The sequence below is a fragment of the Gobius niger genome (genome assembly GCF_951799975.1).
Source record: "Gobius niger genome assembly, chromosome: 8".
NCBI classification, from domain to species: Eukaryota; Metazoa; Chordata; class Actinopteri; order Gobiiformes; family Gobiidae; genus Gobius; species Gobius niger.
Genome location: NC_136859.1, coordinates 10,762,801 through 10,783,100, shown reverse-complemented (window position 1 = coordinate 10,783,100; position 20,300 = coordinate 10,762,801). Strand labels below are relative to the sequence as shown.

General features: G+C 39.7%; 2 protein-coding genes across 3 annotated transcripts in view; both read left to right on the top strand.

The window, feature by feature from the left end:
* The window catches only part of clstn3 (calsyntenin 3), a 50,626-nt gene extending 47,405 nt beyond the window's left edge, over positions 1–3,221 (top strand). The window contains exons 18-19 of the mRNA XM_079561179.1: positions 542–726; positions 2,713–3,221. Coding sequence (XP_079417305.1) covers positions 542–726; positions 2,713–2,871 — 344 coding nt within the window. The 3' untranslated portion in view covers positions 2,872–3,221. The remainder of the gene's footprint in view (positions 1–541; positions 727–2,712) is intronic.
* A 3,867-nt stretch (positions 3,222–7,088) lies between these two features.
* pex5 (peroxisomal biogenesis factor 5) lies at positions 7,089–19,192 on the top strand. Of its 2 annotated transcripts, XM_079561180.1 has the most exons (16): positions 7,089–7,308; positions 9,463–9,613; positions 9,743–9,781; positions 10,668–10,785; positions 10,950–11,102; positions 11,254–11,338; positions 12,705–12,792; positions 13,260–13,382; positions 14,202–14,285; positions 15,125–15,244; positions 15,333–15,476; positions 15,660–15,730; positions 15,867–16,088; positions 17,063–17,228; positions 17,621–17,778; positions 18,613–19,192. In XM_079561180.1, exons 2-16 carry the CDS (start codon positions 9,500–9,502, stop codon positions 18,857–18,859), a joined length of 1,932 nt encoding a protein of 643 aa, XP_079417306.1. In that variant the 5' UTR covers positions 7,089–7,308; positions 9,463–9,499; the 3' UTR covers positions 18,860–19,192. The 2 variants fall into 2 exon arrangements, with proteins under 2 accessions (XP_079417306.1, XP_079417307.1); XM_079561181.1 differs by lacking the exon at positions 13,260–13,382.
* The last annotated feature ends 1,108 nt before the right edge of the window (positions 19,193–20,300 follow it).

Genomic DNA, 20,300 nt, shown 5'->3' with positions numbered 1-20,300 from the left:
AACATCCCACTTGGTCATATATAATGTAAAACAGTGATTCTCAACTGGTGGGTCGGAATCAAAAGTGGGTCGCGAGCCTACAGGGAACCTTTTTTTCAATATTTTCCATCTGAAACTACACGGAAACACACTGGAGTCTGTTCAAATTAATATTATTGAAAATATTTTATGCGATACAGTATATGACAGTTTTATTTGGGTCACAGCTTGTCATTAAGGTAATGGCAGGTCTCGGAGCCGGACGACTTTAGAATCACTGGTATGAAACATTAGCATTTTTAGAAAATGGTTCTTAACTTTAGGCTACAATGTGAGGTTCGGCCCTTGGTGTTTTGGCTATGATGAAAATGGGCCCTCCATGACGCATACTTGTTTACTTGTTAGGCTAAGAAAACAGAATCCAGCTCAAAATTCACTTGCAAAAATAGCATGTACTGGAGCTGGGTTCAAACCGCCAGCCTTTCCAGTTACGTCATGACAGCTGCGATGACTGAGCCACCGGACATTTCTGAAATTCGTCCTCGTCTGTCTCTCTCCTCAGTGGTGCCAGGAGCAGCCACGGTCATCATCATGGTGTGTGTGGGCTTCCTGGTGGTGATGGTAATCCTCGGAGTTTTCCGGATCCGCTCCATCCATCGCCGCGGTGAGGGCAGCAGGGGCGGGGCCAAAGAGGGAGGCAGCCAATGGGACGACTCTGCTCTCACCATCATCGTTAACCCCATGGAGGTACCGAAATAGAAATAACAGAAGGCCTGTTTGATTTGAGCGTTTTATCCCCGACAAATGGATGGTGAAGCCGGCCCTGTATTATGGCAAGGAATGACATGTCCATTTCATATCATTTCTGTGGTTTCTTTATGATTAACATATTACAAGAGGATGTTTCGTGGCCATTGGATGTAGGGCTGGGGACCGTTAAACGATACCGGTATTGTATCGTGAAAAAGTTTAGGTTCTACTGGTTTTGTCAAGTGTCAAAAAGCAGATATTGAGAAGAAATCTAAAATCTTTGTATTCAAGTTTTGATGCTGTTGTTCATCAAAAGTTTAAAGAAATAAAAAAGTGAAACACCCAAAAAAATAAAGCGTTTGAAAAAATAAAACGTGGTAAAAAATTGAAAAAATATGGAAAAATTGAGGGGAAAATGTGGGTATATTTGGGGAAAAAATTGATAAAAAATTACAATTGGGGGATTATTTGAAAAAAAAAAAACACGTTGAAAATTGGGGGAAAAATAAGAAAAACGAAAGTGTTTTGTAGTCAAGGGAAGTTTCTTGGTTGTTTCACCTCAAACAAATGATACAAATGTAATAGAAATTAAATGGAAGGAAAAGGAATAAATTAACATTATTAATCTGTTTTATGGAACTTCTATATAACAAATAATGTATCATATGTATTGAAAAAAGTTCAGGTATCGGTATCGATAGCCAAGCATCATTAACGTACCGGTATCAATAAAATTTTAACTGAATATGATTTTGCATTTAGCTAATTCGTATCTAAAGTAAAGTCTCAACAGGTCTGTACATTTGTTTCTCATGAGGATTTGGCCTCAACTAAACGTGGTCAATGGGTGGCTAAAGACTGCAGGAAAAATACATTGAGCAGGCCAACGAACCCTGAAAGGTTTCCTGACTAGCAACTTACTAACTGTCCTCATACATTTGGATTGAACGCTGCTTCTCCTTTTTATTTTTGGCTGGTAAGATTTGGAGTTTTAGCAGACGCTATATTTCTGGAATAAAATCACATTCTAATTGGCCAAAACTACATAAAGACAACTTTCAATGCTTTTGAAAATATGATTCATTTAGATGGATAACATTTGTTGTAAGTAATAATTATCATTTTCTGTTAGTGAAGGAGCAATTTTAATGCAGAAATGTTGGGCAGATTTTTTAAGCTGCTGACAGGAAGTGACATAAATAGAGGTAAAGTTAAGTTCCACAGCAGCTTGACTGATTTCCCATTGGCATAATATGGTCGACACGGCAACAGTTTAAAATTGCTTGCCTCTATCTATGTCACTTCCTGTCAGTGTCCAATAGATACAGACGGCATCGCTGGAGTCACCCATATATGGTCATGTTTCAAAACAGTTAAGGGGGAAAACAATTTGGAGAAAAATCTAAACTTTCTCTAATTATTTAAAAACTACTTAAAAATGCTGAATTATTAATATAGTTTTATACTAAATAAAGATACAAAGACATGGAGAGGAGCAAAGTGGTTCATAAATACATAAATAACGGAGAATGCTAACATAATGCTACATGTTAGCATCGTGCTAGTGCCGTTTTTTTTGCTTCTGCTGATCAATCTGCCGTGAATAAACATCCATATGGACCTGATTTAGACTTAAGACTTTAGACTTTATTTGTGTGTGATAAATAAGTTTATATTTTGCCAGAAATGGCTAAAAAGAGTGAAAAATTGTGTTTCCCAAAATATTCTGTTTTCCCCCTTGGTGAGGCCACACCCCCTTCTATGACGCGATCCCGTCTGTATCTATAAGGAAGTGAATCTATAAATGGTCAAACTAAATGAAGCTGGGTAAAATTAGCAAAATCTTGCTAAAAATGTGTCTAATGTGTCATATGCACTTTAAGACTCGCATTTGGGTTCCCACACAGAGCGTCCCAAATGAGTAATGGAAAAGCTCTAAATAGTTGTCTATATTAACATGGGTAAACTCTGGTCGCTCCACAGTCCTACGAATCTCGCATGGGCATCTCTGCGGCGGACACGGAGGCGGAAGGGGAGGAGGAGGAGGAAGAGGAGGCGGCAGAGTCTCCGGACGAAGCCAGCGACGACCAGAGAATCATCATCAAGAAGGAGGCGAGAGACAGCAGCGTGCGCCGCTACTAAAACACACATGTATCTAATCCGCACCTGTTGTCATGGAAAACTACATGCAGGCTTAACCAATCACACACTCACATGCAGAGGCGGGCGATACAGGGCTGAGATAATATCTTCATTTTTATATTAAACTGGAAACGGTTTTGCGATCCATCAAAAAAATGTGCTGTTTTCTTTACTTGGATTAATATGTGGCTCAAAAAGAATGTAAAGCAACACCACAGAAAGATGGATTTGTTTTGTTCGTGATGATATTTATAGGCTACCTTTGCATATCTTCCAAACAATATTCCTTTATTATCTTACACACACGACATGTATCGCCCACCTCTGCTCACACAACTCAAAAAAAACAACTATTATATAAAAGGAATGTATGCTTTCCGACACGCCGCACAACACCGTCACTGTAATACCGCAATGCCATTTGTGACCTATAGCCCGATAATGGGCTCTCGTCCTCCACCTCAATGTTGAATGGCACAATGTATACAGTAATGTAACCACCAAACAACTGATGTAATGCTGTAAATGCACCAGAACTAAATCACATGATGGTAATAGTGTTTGTATAGTGTAATGCCGGTTGACTGAGAGTGATTTTTTAAAAGTCTATAGTTAAGTTTATCACTGAATGACTCCCTTAAAGAAAACCAATCAGCCCAGAACACATTGGCCTTGTACTATTGTAAATGCACAAAGCTTCAATGCCGGTTTCTTCCTATAGACTGACGATACTAGTACATGCAAATCGTGCACAAGCTCTCTCCTTCCATCTTAAGACACATTCCTATCTGTGTATCTGCTGTAAACTGCAAACATGGCCGTGTGCCTTTTATATTATGGCTACTGTGAATGTGAGGGCTGAATGGGGACTAAACCAGGACATAACCTAGAGTCTATACAATGGGACTGTTGAAGGGCATGAATCAACGCAAACCAGGACCAAACTTTATCCAGGAATTACACAAAAAATAAAGACTAAATCAGAAATAAATTAGTGTTAAACCAGGGATTATCCATTATAGTACTTAGATTCAACCAAAACTAAGACTTAAATAAAGACTTATCCAGGATTGACATAGCGGACGACGTCTGTTTTTCCCAATTTTTTTGTGCACGGCCCTGTCTGCAAATGCTAATGGCGGACATTTTTGCAGGTCACTAAACGCTCAACCTCAGCCTTCAGTAAATTCAGTGCTTCAGCGCTGTGCCATTAGCCTTTGGCACTCATCGTTTGAAATGGCTTTTTGGCCAATTATCGCTCGTGCCACAAATGGAAAACCTCTGACCCCTCACAGTGACCAGTGGATTGTTTCTGAACTTGTGTATCACTAAACACTGCTTTTAAATCCACACACGCAGACACGCTGCAAACCTGAATGTCTACATCAGTGGAAAATGACTTGCAATAGGAATGTTTATCTAGGATTTGATGTACTTTTTTTTTTACTTTTTAGACCTAAAACATGCCTGGTTTTATTATATTTTGTGATCACATCAGTCACAGTATCTGCCAATGGAGCAGGATTTTTTTTTTTTTTTCGTATTTCAATTGTAAGAGATTCCTAATATAGCAAGTAAAGCTTTCATAAAGTAGTAATCTGGACTTTGCTTTTGGTGTAGAGAAGTGGCATCATTTCCTTTATTTCTGATCCCCCAGTTCATCAGATCCTCTGACACCGAGAGCTACAAAAGTATGGATGACTGAATTTTTTATTACTGTTTAACTAGCCTTTATGAATTTTAAGAAGTGCTTCCATTGGCAGATAAATGAAACAATATCAGATTTGATGTAGTATGTTGAAACAATCCAAATATTCACGGTCTAATAATAAGTAAACAAACAAAACGACTCCAATCTCAATCCTCTTCCTCCACAGTTCAAGTCATTTAAACTTAAGTAGATTTTTGCAGCGCACATACGCCACCCCTGCTGTATTCAGAACGTCCACTCAGCTTGGACAGTTTTGATTGTACTGATTGTAATGAATTTTCTGTACATAGAATGATGAATATTATATACGGTTATTATTATTACTACTATTATTGCAGACATGTCTTCTCTTCATTTGCACATTTAAAAAGAGAGCCATTTATAATTTTATATCTTTTTTTTTTTTTACCATTGTAATAGCATCTTTAAAAGGTATACAATAATAATAATAGTAGTAGTGATAAGGTTGATATCTCTGGCTTGATGAGTGTCACCTAATGTATGTGTAAAATTGTTGTAATTTAAGAAATTAATATTTGAAATACAGAAGGGCACTCGCTGTGATGTCCTAGATGCATTTCACGTGGTTCATCTTTCACCAGGTGATATTCTGAGCTATATTTAACATTTTTATGATAAGTTTATTTACACAAAACTCTAATTCTTTTGTTAAAAGAATGTAAAATTGTGTAATCCTCCTCACTCCCCCCTCTCCACCCCTGCTCCACTCTCCCCGGTGTCTCTTGCTGTTTCGTCCGTGTAGCCTATCAGTGTGCAGTGCTAACCTTGTCGGTAAATTAAAGCCTGTTGTTTTTGAGTGTGATGTTAAGAAAGGAACAAAACATTGCATTGATAAACTTATATTAGCTATGACTATGTTACGATCAAAACATGAAGTAAAATGGGTGACAATGATGACTAGAAAATGATGACCAATTATTGTTGAAGAGAAATGTCAAAACATTACGAAATTCATAATAAAATCACTATATGACAACTCGGTTTCATTGATCATGGCTGTCGCAACTAATACAGTGATTAACTAGTAGTAAGAGTAGTAGTGGTAGTAGTAGTAGTAGTAGTAGTAGTAGTAGTAGTAGTAGTAGTGGTAGTGGTAGTAGGAGTAGGAGTAGGAGTAGTTGTAGGGTTAGTAGTTGTAGTGGTAGTAGTTGTAGTGGTAGTGGTAGTAGTAGTAGTAGTAGTACAAGTAGTTGTAATGGTAGTCGTAGTTGTAGTGGTAGTAGTAGTACAAGTAGTTGTAATGGTAGTAGTAGTTGTAGTGGTAGTAGTAGTAGTGGTAATGGTAGTAGTAGTAGTACAAGTAGTTGTAATGGTAGTAGTAGTTGTAGTGGTAGTAGTAGTAGTAGTACAAGTAGTTGTAATGGTAGTAGTAGTTGTAGGAGTAGTTGTAGGGGTAGTAGTTGTAGTGGTAGTGGTAGTAGTAGGAGTAGTTGTAGTGGTGGTAGTAGTAGTCGTAGTAGTAGTAGTAGTAGTAGGAGTAGGAGTAGGAGTAGGATTAGGAATAGGAGTAGTTGTAGTAGTAGTAGTAGTTGTAGCTGTGGGGGTAGTAGTATTAGTAGTAGTTGTTGTAATAGTAGTAGTAGTCGTAGTCGTAGTAGTAATAGTAGTAGTGAGGTACTCTGGGATAGGACAAGGAAAAAAAGTAGTAGCAGCAGAATTAGTCATAAAAAAATGGGTAGAGTAGCCGGTATACTTTCATTATTAATATTCTGGTACTTGCTGAAGTACAACTCAGTGAGAGAGAAGTTTGAGGTAGTGGTAGTGACGTGATCCAACTGACATACTGTCAAAGCATTAAAAATCAAAAATACATATTTTCATTTGTCAATAATTTTGCCTTAGAGCACACGTTTATACATAAGTAAAGTTAATAATAATATAATAATACTTAAGTAGAAGTAAAAAAGTACAATACTTCTCAATACCTCAAATCTATAATTTTATCTGTAAAGATGTACATTAAGTCCATGCAGTATTGTTTTTTCTTTTATTTCATGAGTATTATACTACTCCTGAAAGTACATTTTTTGTGATATTATAAGTAGCCTACATGCAACTGATTACAACCCCACTACTATAAGTGGTAGCACTCCCAGTAGTAGTAGTAGTAGTGTAGTAAGCCCTGCACAGTATTGTTCAAAGTGTGGCAGTGTGCCATCTATTCAATGCCATTGCGGGCCACGCCATCTAGTGGCAGGTTGTGAACGGGACTTTGCAAACATGAATGCATCAGTTTGTGTTGGATTTGTGCCTAAGATAAACCTCCACCTCCTGATGCATTTTAAAGGAAAATGGGGAGAATGTGTAAATATCTGTAATGATTATCCAAAGACTGGGGTCATCTGCTTCACTGGACTTTGATCTCCTGCCGCTGCGCATTCGGTTTTCTTGCGTAGAGGTAGTTCTTTCTCATTTTGCGGCGCTCTGTTCACAGCCGCTGGTGACGTCTTTTTGCGTAAACCCGTTTGTGAATCGCAGTCGTGGCGCTGCGCTGCTGCGGGAGCTGCTGGTAGTGTCAGGGCGAGCAGCAAAAACAGTGAAGGTTTGTGGGTCATGGAAGAAAGAGGCTGAAAAGGAGAGGAGTTTTTTGTGTGTACAGAGCTTCTTCCCGTAGTAGCTGTAGGATTTGACTGCCAGGATTGGACCGGGGATCGATCCACAGACAGACAAGTGCCTGGATCGGGGCTACAGCAGCAGCGGCTGAGGTTTGTATAGTAAAATACTGTTTCAGTGTTTTCCCCATATTCATATTCAGACTGTGGCATTAACGATCCGTATTTCTAAATGCATTTTTGTAAGTTGAAGTGTCATTTATGCTCATTTATCATATCCACTACTATTTGTTTTGAACATTGTGTGGCTATTTGTGTTAGATTGTGAGAATATAAAAAGAAAAATAGATCCACTGAGTAATGTATTGTCAAGTCCTGCTTATGACACATCTATATTAGACTATGGAGAGACCAGTCCTCTTTATAAGATGAAAAACATAGCTTGTATTATCTTTATTTACACTACAGAGCTAGCACTGTGCATGCTTCACTGCAGCTAGCATCTCCAGCTAAGGCTAGCAAATACAATTTTCCCCTAAGGCTTGCAGATTTGTGTATCTTCACCAACTGACAGAAGCATTTCGCCATTTATATCTATGATTTTGACCTGCGTTTGCTGCTTTCAATGTGTATTTCTCCTTTTCAATGCAGTAAAAATAATTAGCAATAGCTCTAATATGACTTGAGGTGTAGCCAGCTGATTTGGTTGGCACAAGAGCTGCAATGTTAAATTCCTGCAAAGATCATATTCAATGAGCAATTCCCCTTTCTTTTGTCATCTACCTGAATGCTAACTTGGTAGTGTTGTTCACCTGTAAGGAAAGCAGTGCAGGGTGCAGAATGGGCTTTGGTTGTAGGAGAAAATGAGCAGGTGCGAGGATGACCTACAGGATGTTTGATAACGTGTATTAATATCTTTTTCCTAATCCTCTTATGTTGACACTAATCATACTCAGTGCATCTGTCCTCAATAAAAGAAATAACCTTAAACTTGCAACGACATGTGTGACCCTCTACACACCTGAGGGATCATGCTTTGCTCGAATGCAGATACATTTGTAATACATGCATCCCTATAATATTTAACACATTATTATCAAATTGTGCATTGTTTTTTTCAGTGCACTGCCGGTCATAACACGGATTAACAATACTTCCAAGTGCTGTGAGGTGGATATTAGATGTGTCAGAGAGGGAATTGTTATGTAAGAGAAGTAAGTGGCCTGGAAAAAATAAAACAGATGGTATGACATGGTATGTGCAGATTTTTAATGACTGGCAACCTTTGGGATTTAACCTTTGTTACGTCAGCCTTGTTGACACGATGCACGATACAAAGTGTAGAAGCGTTACTGAGGATGGATGATGCAAAAAAACAGGGAAACATTGTAGGGAAATAATGTAGGTGTTTTCTATCGTAAGTGTCTCTGTTTAGGTGAATGTGTAGCCAGTCAGGATGGACTAGGTTTAGAACTAACTAATGAAACAAGAGTAAATAAAATCCACATTATCAAACTCACGGTCTAAGGATATCCACGGATTGGACACTCTCTTCCTAAAAACCTACAAAGATACTCTTATTGTGCCTGTAACAAAACTGATAAATCAATCAATAACTGAAAGCACCTTCCCAAGCACATTAAAAACAGCCACTATTATTCCAGGAATAATAGTGGAAATAAACAGGATATTCTCAACTGCAGACCAATTCGCATTTTCCCCGCTGTATCAAAAACATTAGAAAAAGTGGTTGTAGAGAAACTCACACAACATCTGGAGGATGAATGCCTTTCCCATACAGTTTTTTTTTTTTTTTGCGACAATGTTGCTGTATATTATCTATGTAATCAAGGACTGCAGATGGAAACTAGCTATTTAGCTATAATCTGCTGCAGAACATATCTGTCTTTGAGCTTAATGTCTCTGTCCACTGTCCCTTCAATAAAGACTAAACTCAAAATTAGTGTATTAGTGTATTATAAACCTGAAGTGCAATAATAACTACTAATAACAATAACTTTTACCCAGTTTTTTTTTTGGTTTGCTTCTGAAATTAGCACCAATCTATTAACATGTCAGCATATTTTCCACATTAAACTGTTATCTAACGTTGCAGAGCCTCCAGTCAGTATTTACGCTGCATTAGCCACGATGCAGTTACAGCTGTGCTTCCTTCATTGGTTCTTGTTTAGAAAAACACGTTCAGCTCAGTGATCATTTACATACTCGGCGATACCGATAATCAAATGTAGAAGCCAAACAGTGAATGTGATGAAATTAAAATATTGTTCACTTTTCCTCCATAAGGTCCAGGTTTCGGGGGTGTCCCCTTCCAGGTGTTGCCATGGCGATGCGGGAGTTGGTGGAGGCAGAATGCGGTGGAGCCAATCCCCTCATGAAGCTGACCGGTCACATGACCACGGAGGGCGGGGCCTGGCGTCACCGCTCCACGCCGACGGTAACTTTTATAGTTTCATTTATATTTCTTATTTTAGGAATCTTAAGCCTCATCTAAAAGACGTTAGTGTTGGAAGTTTGTGGAAGAAATATAAGCCGTAACTACGTGATTTCGTTTCATATTTTCCAGATTCCTCCTGCTCCGATTGAAATTGCAACTGAGGAAGAGGTCAGTAGTGTTTAAATATAATACGTGGTTTAATATTCTTCTTATTTCCTGGGGAGACGGTGGCGCAGTGGTGCTGTTGGTAGAGCGGGTCGTCTCTCGATCGGGGTTCGGGGGTTCGAATCCCAGCTCCGGCCCAGCACTGTCATTGTGTCCTTGGGCAAGACACTTCACCCTTCTTGCCTCCAGTGTCTGCGTACATTTGTGTATAAATGGGTGTGAATGGGTGACTGGGTCCTTGCTGTGAATCGCTTTGGGCTCGATTAAGAAAGAAAAGTTCTATATAAGTTGAGACCATGTACCATTCCTTTCCTTCTCCATTTTTCTTGTCCTCCATTACCAGAAGGCGAAGAACTTAAACTCTCAACCTAGAACTGGCAAAGGTGTTCTTAACCATTCTTTATACTCTCTAAGTGGACTATGCACTGTCAGATTTCCCTTAAAGCTGCACTTTACAACTTTTTATTGGAAAAAAGTTGTCATTAATACGTATTTGACATTCCAGTGACCCAGCGGATGCTTGGTGGTTAGCATAGCGCCTTTACTTTCCATCCCGATGGTCTGTAGGACGCTCCAGGATCAATTGTTTCTTCGGTTTTCACTGCTGATTGAACCGTATCCATGGTTGCGTATACATTCCATCCGAAAACCTACCAGAAACCCTAAAAAACCTGAAATAAAATTGATCCTGAAGCATCATCGGGGCCACTGGGATGGAAAGCGAAGGCACTAAATCCCTCCATTGACTAGAAGCAAAACTTGTTTTTATTGCCCACTCCTGCTGTAATGAAATCTGCAAAAAACTTCCAAATTAAGCAGTTGTTGGTCAAGTCTGATTGTTCCTCTTGTCAAATACTGTATCTTTTCTTCTTCTTTTTTTGAATTGTAGCTTGTAAATGAGTTCCTCCAGGCCCCTCCGCGACCGCCACAAACATTCGATATGGGGCAGCTGCTGGAGGAGATGCAGCAGATTGATCAGCAGAGCTTCAGACAGGCCCCACAGAGAGGTAATGACCTTTACTGATTAAATTACTTCCCCGCAATAGTTGTAGCAGAGTAGCGGTTCTCAAACAGTGGTACTCGGCGGCGTTTCTCTCAAATTGTACTCGAAAAAGACCACAAAGTCTGAGGTGCTACTTGATGTGTAACTATAGTGTGTTGATCGCCACAGCTCCGGACGTAGCCGCGCTGGCCCTCTCCGGAGACTGGGCAGCGGAGTTCCTCTCGGCCCCCGATCCCTCCTCCTCCACGTCTGCTCCCCTCGTGGCGCTCGGTGATGCTGCGGACGCCGACTGGACCAGGGAATTTATCGCTGAGGCGGCAGGTATCTTCAGTTTCCGTCTTAGTCAGTGAAATTTACACCCTCCTCCTCCCAGCGGCGGTCTATATCTGGAGACTTTATTCCTTACGCAAGTAATGAATTAACATACTTGTCACTGTGTGCTTTTTACCACTTCATTTTGTTTCTGTCCCAGATCCCGGGCGCTGGGCAGAGGAGTATTTGGAGCAGTCGGAGGAGAAGCTCTGGTTGGGAGACTTGGGGGACAAGGAGACTGAGTGGTGAGAATTTTAAGATCCTTATTAATGGTCAAAAATTGTGGTTTCTTAGAGGGCTGAGCTAAAAATGCATCAGGCTGGAAGATTCGTATAGGACCAAAAGAAGCTGCCACTTGATTTTTATTTTTTTCTAGTAGTAGAATGAAATTTGTGCTCCTAGTATATTTTAAACTCAGACAATTATAAAACATTTTTTATCAATTTCAGACTTGTTTTCTAGCATTTCTCTGAAAGTGACCTTGAAAAGTGACCCTGCAAGTAGCAAAATATGCCTGTAAACTCGTCCCCGTGAAGAATTGGGACTCTACAAATATGTTAGGAAAGTTAGGAATGACTGACCGCAACTAACATTTTAACATAGTGGCTTCCTTTTTCATAGTTTATAATAATAATAATAATAATAATAATAATAATAATAATAATAATAATAATAATAATAATAATAATAATAATAATAATTTAAAAAATGAGATATCAGCCTTTAACTGTCATAATCTGGTGTTGCTGCAGTTGGTCAGGTCTAGGTTCAGAAATGCAATGTGTCCAAAGAATGAAAGAATGAAAGAAGAATGAGAAAGAATGAGATCAGATCAACATCCTGAATGACCAGGTTATTCTCCTCCCCTAATGACACGGGTATATATGTATATGTATATGTATATGTATATGTATATGTATATGTATATGTATATGTATATGTATATGTATATGTATATGTATATGTATATGTATATGTATATGTAGCGTTCGTGCTTCACAGCTAGAATGTCCTGGGTTCGATTCCCACCTGGACGGGGCCTTTCTGTTTGCATGTTCTCCCTGTATCTGCGTAGATTTCCTCCAGATACTTCGGTTTCCCCTACCATTAAACATGTACAATAGGTTTCCCTGTGGGGCCAGGACTCCCCTGAAAAAGAGATTTTTAATCTCAGTGGAACTATCCTGGTTAAATAAAGGTCAATTAAAAATCTAAGATGACAATGCCAGGATTCATCGGGCTCACATAGTGAAAGTGTGGTTCAGGGAGTCCAGATCTTAACTCCACTGAGAATCTTTGGTATGTGCTGGAGAAGGCTTTGCGCAGTGGTCACACTCTCCCATCATCAATACAAGATCTTGGTGGAACTTTAATGCAACACTGGATGGACATTGCAGAAGCTTATTGAAATAATGCAGTAGCTGTAATCAGAGCTAAAGGCCGTCCAACAAAATATTAGGTTTTTTTTTCAGGCTGTTTATATAACAATGTGGGTTCTTTTCATAATCTTCATCTTTCAGCCTGCCGTTATATTATAAGCAATAGACTTTTTACTTCATGAAAACACAGCCTGTTGTGTCTAACATGCATCTTTATCTTCTTTTGTAACAGGACAAAGGAATATCAAGCTGAAGATTTAAGGCAAGCAGCAAACGAGCTTGTTGCAAAAGTCGAAGATCCTAAATTACAAAACACACAGGTGGGTTTCCTGTGTGACCCCGGTTTAACTTTACAGCCATGTCATTTTATGTATCTTTCATCTTTTTTTCTTTACATTGGACTGGTCAGGCTGTGAAAACAGTACATTAGTTATTAAATTAGCTTTGGTTCATTTAGTTTTACATATGTCAGATCAAAAACTCAAAAAGACAGTTGTGGAAGATGGCAATATTGAAGGCTAAGGTATTTCAAAATGGAGCTACAAAAGTAAAGATGAGCAAAGTTTAAGTGTATTGCCTATAGTTTTAAGACCTGGCAGGGCAAAGGATGAGCTGTGGATTGTTTGTTTTGTCTTTTATGTAATGTAAAATGGCCTTTTTAATTGTGAAATAATCACCACTACAATTGTGTTTGGTAAAATTCATATTTAATTTGAGCATGGCACACCCTACCCTTTAACATGCTATAATTGCTCTTTTGTTGTCATTTCTCATTGTCGTTGTGTAGTTCCTGCGGTTCGTTAGGCAGATTGGGGAGGGCAGTGTGACAGTGGAGAGCAGCACAGACAAACAGCTCACAGATCAGACTCAGGCCCAAGAGGCTCAGAGCTGGGCCTCCAGCTTCAACAAGGTACGGGTCACTGCCCCCACGACAGGAGCCGGGCGCAACCATTGGTCATTGGCTTGTAGTATATAGAGAAAAGTGCAACTGGGAGTACATGGCGAAACCTATTGGGCCACTTCCTCACTGCTAAAGTGTACTAAAAGCTGCCAGTACTCACCACTGTGTAAAGTCAATCTCAACTCATTGCTGCACCACTAAAGAAAACAGAATAAAACGCCCTTTGCTAATTTTTCATATGGGTTTTACAAGAGAGTGTATGACGCTTGTAAGTGCAGCTTTGAGTTGTATATATTCCCATTATTTTACCTGCTTTTGAACATCGCGTGTCATTTCACTGTTGATAAACACCATTCATCTACTCTCCCCGCTGCTTCAAATTGCTCCTATTTTATCCCGCCCTATCAATGTCCCTACCTTCACCAAACATTGCCCAATTGCCCACCGACCCCATGCACCTTGCACATAGTTCCTGGTGGAGACAGGGGGAGGGAGTCTTCCTCTGGTGGCTCCAGAGAGTGATGAGAAGATTGAGAAAGCTAAAGCTAAGCAGGCAGAGAAGTGGGCAAAGGTCGTCAGGCAGGTAGGAGGACCCTTTGGTCTGGTTAAAGCATGTAAACTGTATTTCTATTGTCTAATCCGTCACTTTTATGGTTGTCTCTACACAAATTATAATGTGGAGATATTTACACATTTTAACAATCGAAGACATTTTTCATTTCATTTTTCCTTGCTTTGCTTATCATGCCTCTCATTTCAGTATAAATATATACAGTAGTATTCATTGATGGGACTGAAGGTAATTTGTCATTTTGTGCCTGTGCTCAGGTTTCTGAAGAGTCAGCAGAGGCTTGGGTCGATCAGTTTGCAGCATCAGGGCCAGATTTCCAACAGGCCAAAGCAGCCGTTGAGGTAAAATTTAAAACATGTTATTAATGAATGATTATTGTTAACACATTGAGTGCCGTGTGTTTTTTGGCTTTAGCTGTAGAGTGCCAACAATCCAGACCGTTTTTCATGATATTTGTAGCAGCACAGCGTATTCTGTGTTATAGCTATGGACACATGAAAGACGAGAATCTAAGCTCTCCGTAGGTGAAAACGGTTTAATTCTACGTACCTGAGAAATCCTAAACTAAACAGAGGCGAGTTTTGATCAAAATCACAGATTTTTTTCTAGATTCGGAGATAATCAGTGTTTTATGCAACTCTCTCCTTTCTGATTAACTCCTCTCTCCAACTCTCTCCTCTCTGGACGGACACTAACGTTATGGGAGGAGGAAAATGCCTAAATATCTCCGTTTCAAGTCAGTTTTCAACGACAGCATTGTTGACACGTTTTGAAACACCGCGCGTTATCGATCGCTCATCATCACATGTGCATTTAAACAGCCGCTCTGCTATGTCAAACGCTCCAGAGAGCGAGAGAGAAGTGTCGGGTTTACAGCTGTTTGCTACGCAACACCACGCCCCCTCGGACAAAAAAAAAGACAAAAGAGACGCAATAATATAAAAAGTTTTTGATCGTCATTTATTTCACTTCTGTTCATCACAGAGCTAAGAAAATCACACATACAGTATATTAGAGTGTGTAGTTTCGTAATAAAAATTTTGGCACTCTGTGTTAAAATAATAATCTATGTTTATAGATTATTATGTTTATCAATAGTTCACTTCTGATTTCTCCATTTAGGCTCTGGACACCATTTGTATTTAGATTTACTGAACAAACTGCTTAAACCTTGTTTCAGAGCGATGTGGATTTCTGGGAGAAGCTGCAGGAGGAGTGGGAGGAAATGGCCAAACGGGATGCAGAAAGCCATCCCTGGCTGTCGGACTTTGATCAGCTCCTCAGCTCTTCTTATGACAAGGTAGTTCACATCCTTTTCTCAAAAAGAATAGATTTATGTGCCAAAATTAGAATTCAATGTAAGTACAAGTTCTTTCTGCTTTTGTCAGGGATACCAGTTTGAAGACGAAAATCCGTATTTATCACACCCTGACCCTTTGTCAGAGGGTGTTAAAAGGATGGAGGCAGGAGATATACCTGGTGCTGTTCGCTTCTTTGAAAGTGCTGTACAGAAGGAACCCGAAAATCAACTGGTAAGGACAGCTTCCAACATCACAAAAGTGTAAAAAAATATTTTGAATTGAATATTGTGAACTCTTCTGTATTTTACTACATTTGAGGAGAGCAGTTGTTGAAGTAACTTGACAGAACCTTGGTTGTTGCATAATAATGATAATAATAATAATGGATTTGTCTGTATAATCTTTTACCTGCAGGCTTGGCAATATCTGGGAACGTGTCAAGCTGAAAATGAGCAGGAGTTTGCTGCCATCAGTGCCCTCCGCAGGTCAGAAAATACACTACATTAAGAGCAGACTCCAAATGTCATACACCAAAGCGTTGCACATTTTGCATCATGAACACATTTCATGTCATTAAAATATCATGTGCAGAAAGAGTAAACATTTTATTTACTTTTTTAGGTGCATCGAGTTGAAAAAGGACAACCTGACGGCTCTTATGGCTCTGGCTGTGAGTTTTACAAACGAGTCTCTGCACAGACAGGCCTGTGAGACGCTGCGGGACTGGCTCAAAAACAATCCTACGTACAGCTCGATTTGGGAGCAGAGCGAAAAGGAACAACAGCAAAACGGGGCCAGAGAAAAGGACAAAGAGAGGGAACGGTTTGGCTCTTTGCTTCCAGAGTGAGTAACTTAATAGTGAAGTATAGTCATAGTATCGTAGTTATTAGTTCACCTAAAAATGGAAATGTTAAGGATTTTATTATGGTCTCAGTGCAGTATCAACTCGGCCTTGTGTTTTTCAGATTATCTTGTCTGAGAAAGTGTTTAAGATTTTTGACCAAAATAATTGTACTGAACGTTCATACTTTTGTTTAAATGTCACAATTGTGTATTAAACCCTCACACCCTGTAAACAAGAGTCCTCCCCAGGAAATGTCTTAAAGATTAGACAATATTTTCTGTGTAGTAGTTTATAGCAGCTGAGACATTTTGTTGTGTGCAGTAATATTTCTCTAAATTGTTTGGGGCTCAAGGGCCAAATTTGGCCCTCAGGCCTGACGTTAAATATACACATTTATTTAATTATGGGTGATTTTATTGATGAAATTAACTACCAAGTAGTAGTTAATTCAAGCCAATCCACTTTAGTGATTTGTACAAAAATGTTTACAAAGTGTTGCACGACAAGTACATGAAACAAAAACAAAAAAATAATACTAATTCAAATTGTAGTTTGGTGCCGGACCACCTTGTGAAAGCTGTGCCTAGTTAGTGCCTGGATGTGAAACCGTGAGAGATTTCCAGGTAACCTGGATGCGTAGTGAGTGTCTTGTGAAAAGTGCTGCACGAATAAGATTCCATAGCTTTAAATAAATTGGACCCTCTTCCAAATGCTAAATTTTGATAATCCACTGGAAAAATAACATTACTGTTGTGTAGCTGAGCATGAGTAGCACATTTGGTATCACTGGCGCGTTTGTCTGTTTTGAGTTAATCCTGTTTCCTCGTAGCAAACAGTATGTACTGAAATGTTCCCCAATGTGACTTTTGAAATATTGCATCAATGTTGTTGACATTTTACACATGCAGCTCCTCTTTTCTAAAGCTGATGACATGACTTACATTAAAGTGCTCTTGTGGTTACTGCTCCACAGATCATTGTTTACAGAGGTGCAGACTCTGTACCTCCAGGCAGCCAACTCTAACCCTGCAGAGGTGGACCCGCAGCTGCAGTGTGGGCTGGGAGTGCTCTTCAACCTCAGCGGAGAATATGACAAAGCTGTGGACTGTTTCAGTGCTGCCCTCTCTGTTACACCGCAGGTCTGTGCCAGGAGCTCTTAGTCTGACTCATATTTTCTTTTACTTTGGCATTTTGCATTTATTTCAATGAATGGATTATTTATTGGCTTAATTAATTGTGACGGTTAACTGGAAATATTCCTCAATATATTATGCTCCTTAGAGTGGAGGAGTTAGACCTTAAACTGCAGCAAGCCTGGTTCTTTAAAAAATAAAAGGAGTGTCTGGTCCGTTGTCCTGTCCTCCTGAAGGGCCTCATTTCAACTAAAACTGGTCTAGAGATGAATACTTATGAAAACCTTTGTCACCACAAATCATGCAGCAGTGACTTATGATAAAAAACACAGATTGTAAATGTATTTTGACTCACATTGTCTTGTTGTTTATGTTTGTGCCTTTGCATTTGGGAACAGGACTACCTCCTGTGGAATAAACTGGGTGCGACACTAGCCAATGGGAGTCGCTCCGAGGAGGCTGTGGCTGCTTACAGAAGAGCACTGGAGCTACAACCAGGATTCATCCGAAGCCGCTATAATCTGGGAATCAGCTGTGTCAATTTAGGAGCTCACAGGTAACTTATAAAGACTAGATGCAAGTTGGTCATTTTGCGCTCACTACTGCCACCTCAGGTCTCATGTGTAACTGCAGCATCTGTATTAAAGCAGTACTAAGTAACGTGTTTACCTTAATAAATCCTTTCCGTAGTCCCTGTGGGGGTAATACAAGTGTTTATGGGATGATTGGAGGGTCTTTCATCTCCCCCTGGTGTCTCTGGCCAGAAAACCATGTTTGCAACTTGACTGCCACCGGACCGGAGCAACCAATACCCACTAATAGAATCACGAAGAAGAGCGGGAAAAGCTAACTGCGGGCTAACGCCACTTTAAACAGTATTTACAGCCACGTTTGAATGAAAAAATAATAATTCCATTGTATAATTGGATGTACAATATCCCTCTCTCCCTTCACCTTTTATGTCAGTGTAGTATTTACTCTCCAAGACAATTAATAACTCAACGCAACTTGCTGCGACACCTGCAGTTGCGCTTATGGCCTCTAGGGGCAAGAGTTACTTCTGCTTTAAGCTTGTGCATGACGGCACTTCAGACCCGAAGTAACAACTTTTTGAGTGACAGTGCAGGATTTTAGAGGCAGTTCTGGTGAACAGGTCTGGGCTCATTTTACACATTAGGACATGGCTGGAACATGTAGGGGGATGAAAATACTTAGTTTTAACATTTTTAAACTCCGTATAGTCCCTTCAAGTGCTGATCATTCTTTGGGTTCGCATTGATACTGAACAATGTTGTAAACTTCCAATGAAAGGCTCTTATCTTTTTAAGTGTATATTTTGCCAGCTTTACCCACTTTAATAAATCTGACTGTCCCCTCTGTTTGTCTGCAGAGAAGCGGTGGAGCACTTCCTTGAGGCCCTGTCGCTTCAAAAACAGGCTGCAGAAGACGGGGCGCGGGCGGTGCGGGGCCCCGGCGTGGCAGCAGCTGCTGTGATGTCGGACAACATCTGGTCCACTCTGCGCATGGCCCTGAGCATGATGGGAGAGAGCTCTCTGTACAGCGCAGCCGATAGGAGGGACTTGGACACGCTGCTGGCTCACTTCTGCCAACGGGAGGTTGAGGGAGCACCCGAATGAGGACTAGCGAGGGGAGGGCCAATCGAGTGTGAATGCGCTTTATCCCATGGAAAATGTTTGGGGGACTGAATGAGCTGGATTATCGAGATTAACAAGAATGTGGCCAGAAACGGAAAAGAAGACACAATACTGGGACTCACTGTGATCTGACAAACATTGTGTGCTAGAGTTTGCTTCTGTTGTCTGGTCTCTCCCCGAGTTTATGCACAACTGACTTTCCCTGTGCGTTTTAACAGAATCCTCAATGAAGAAAGCCAATGAGATGAATAAAATCATGTTTATGGCAAAAACTACAATGCTGACAGTTACAGATAACACTTTTGGTTCATGGGAAGGTACTCTGTCGTTCTTGGAAGAAAGTCTAACTGCTAATCTGTCAAGCTAAGGCAGTCTGCGATACGTTTTAGTTCAACGCACTAATAAATACATTTCCATATTTAGTAGAACGTGTTTCATAATAATTTCAGCCAAAACGAGCACCCTGTTGGACGGTTATCAATTAAAAGTGTGCTTATGTTTAATTTATAAGCTTTTATGGATGAAAATGCATTGGGTTACATTATTATGACAGTTGATGTTAAATAATTGTTTAGGATCTAGTCCTCCCACTTTTTCATATCGTAAGGCATTTAGCTTCATTATCATGTTATTCGATAATGTGTATTGTAACAAATTGTTGCACTATTGTTTTCAGGAAATTTATGTCCTGACAACATTGTTTATTACTCTGCAATAAAATGTTGATTCCATTCTTGTTCCTATTTTTATTTGTCTTGGACTGAAATTAAACTTGTTTTTTTCCCCTACAGAGCCAAGGAAACTGAGGTACTTTATATCACTGACCTTTGCAGCATTAAATTTAGTTACAAGCAAGCCAATGAGTTTGTCGATGTTAGAATAGGCTATGAGGGATATTATTTGTATTGACAAGGAAACGATCCTATATGATTATTCCTTTGTGAACAATGTGTCCTCTCGGGGGTTCGCGAGCCCTTGGATTATCCCCAGATGATTTCAGGATGAAATAACAAGAAAAATGCTATTGTTGAGTGTAAAACAGCATATTATTTGTGAAATCCATTCAAACATTTGTTTCAATACACATCAACTTGATTTTAAAATGTGCTTTTCCCCTAATGTAATGTAAGAGGCAATTACAATGGGGGTCCCGAGTTGTTAACGTGTCAATTTTTGGGCTCCCGGCCAAAAAAAGTTCGGGAACCCCTGCTCTAAACTAGCATGACAGCAAAAAATAATAATAAAACACAACTTTAATGATGATGTACAGGTGCTCGTCATAGAATTAGAATATCATGAAAAAAATGCATTCACTTCTGTTGTTCAGCTTAAACTGTGCAACCTATATACGATAGACTCATTACATGCAAAGTGACATATGTATAGCCTTTATTTGTTATTAATTTGCTTATTGTGGCTCAGC

Excerpts from the sequence above, each read along its gene's own strand:
- pex5 (XM_079561180.1), top strand. The coding sequence starts at position 9,500 with ATGGCGATGCGGGAGTTGGTGGAGGCAGAATGCGGTGGAGCCAATCCC. Across the intron at positions 15,245-15,332 it reads TCAGCTCTTCTTATGACAAG|GGATACCAGTTTGAAGACGA; the intron begins GTAGTTCACATC and ends TGCTTTTGTCAG. Across the intron at positions 17,229-17,620 it reads CCCTCTCTGTTACACCGCAG|GACTACCTCCTGTGGAATAA; the intron begins GTCTGTGCCAGG and ends ATTTGGGAACAG.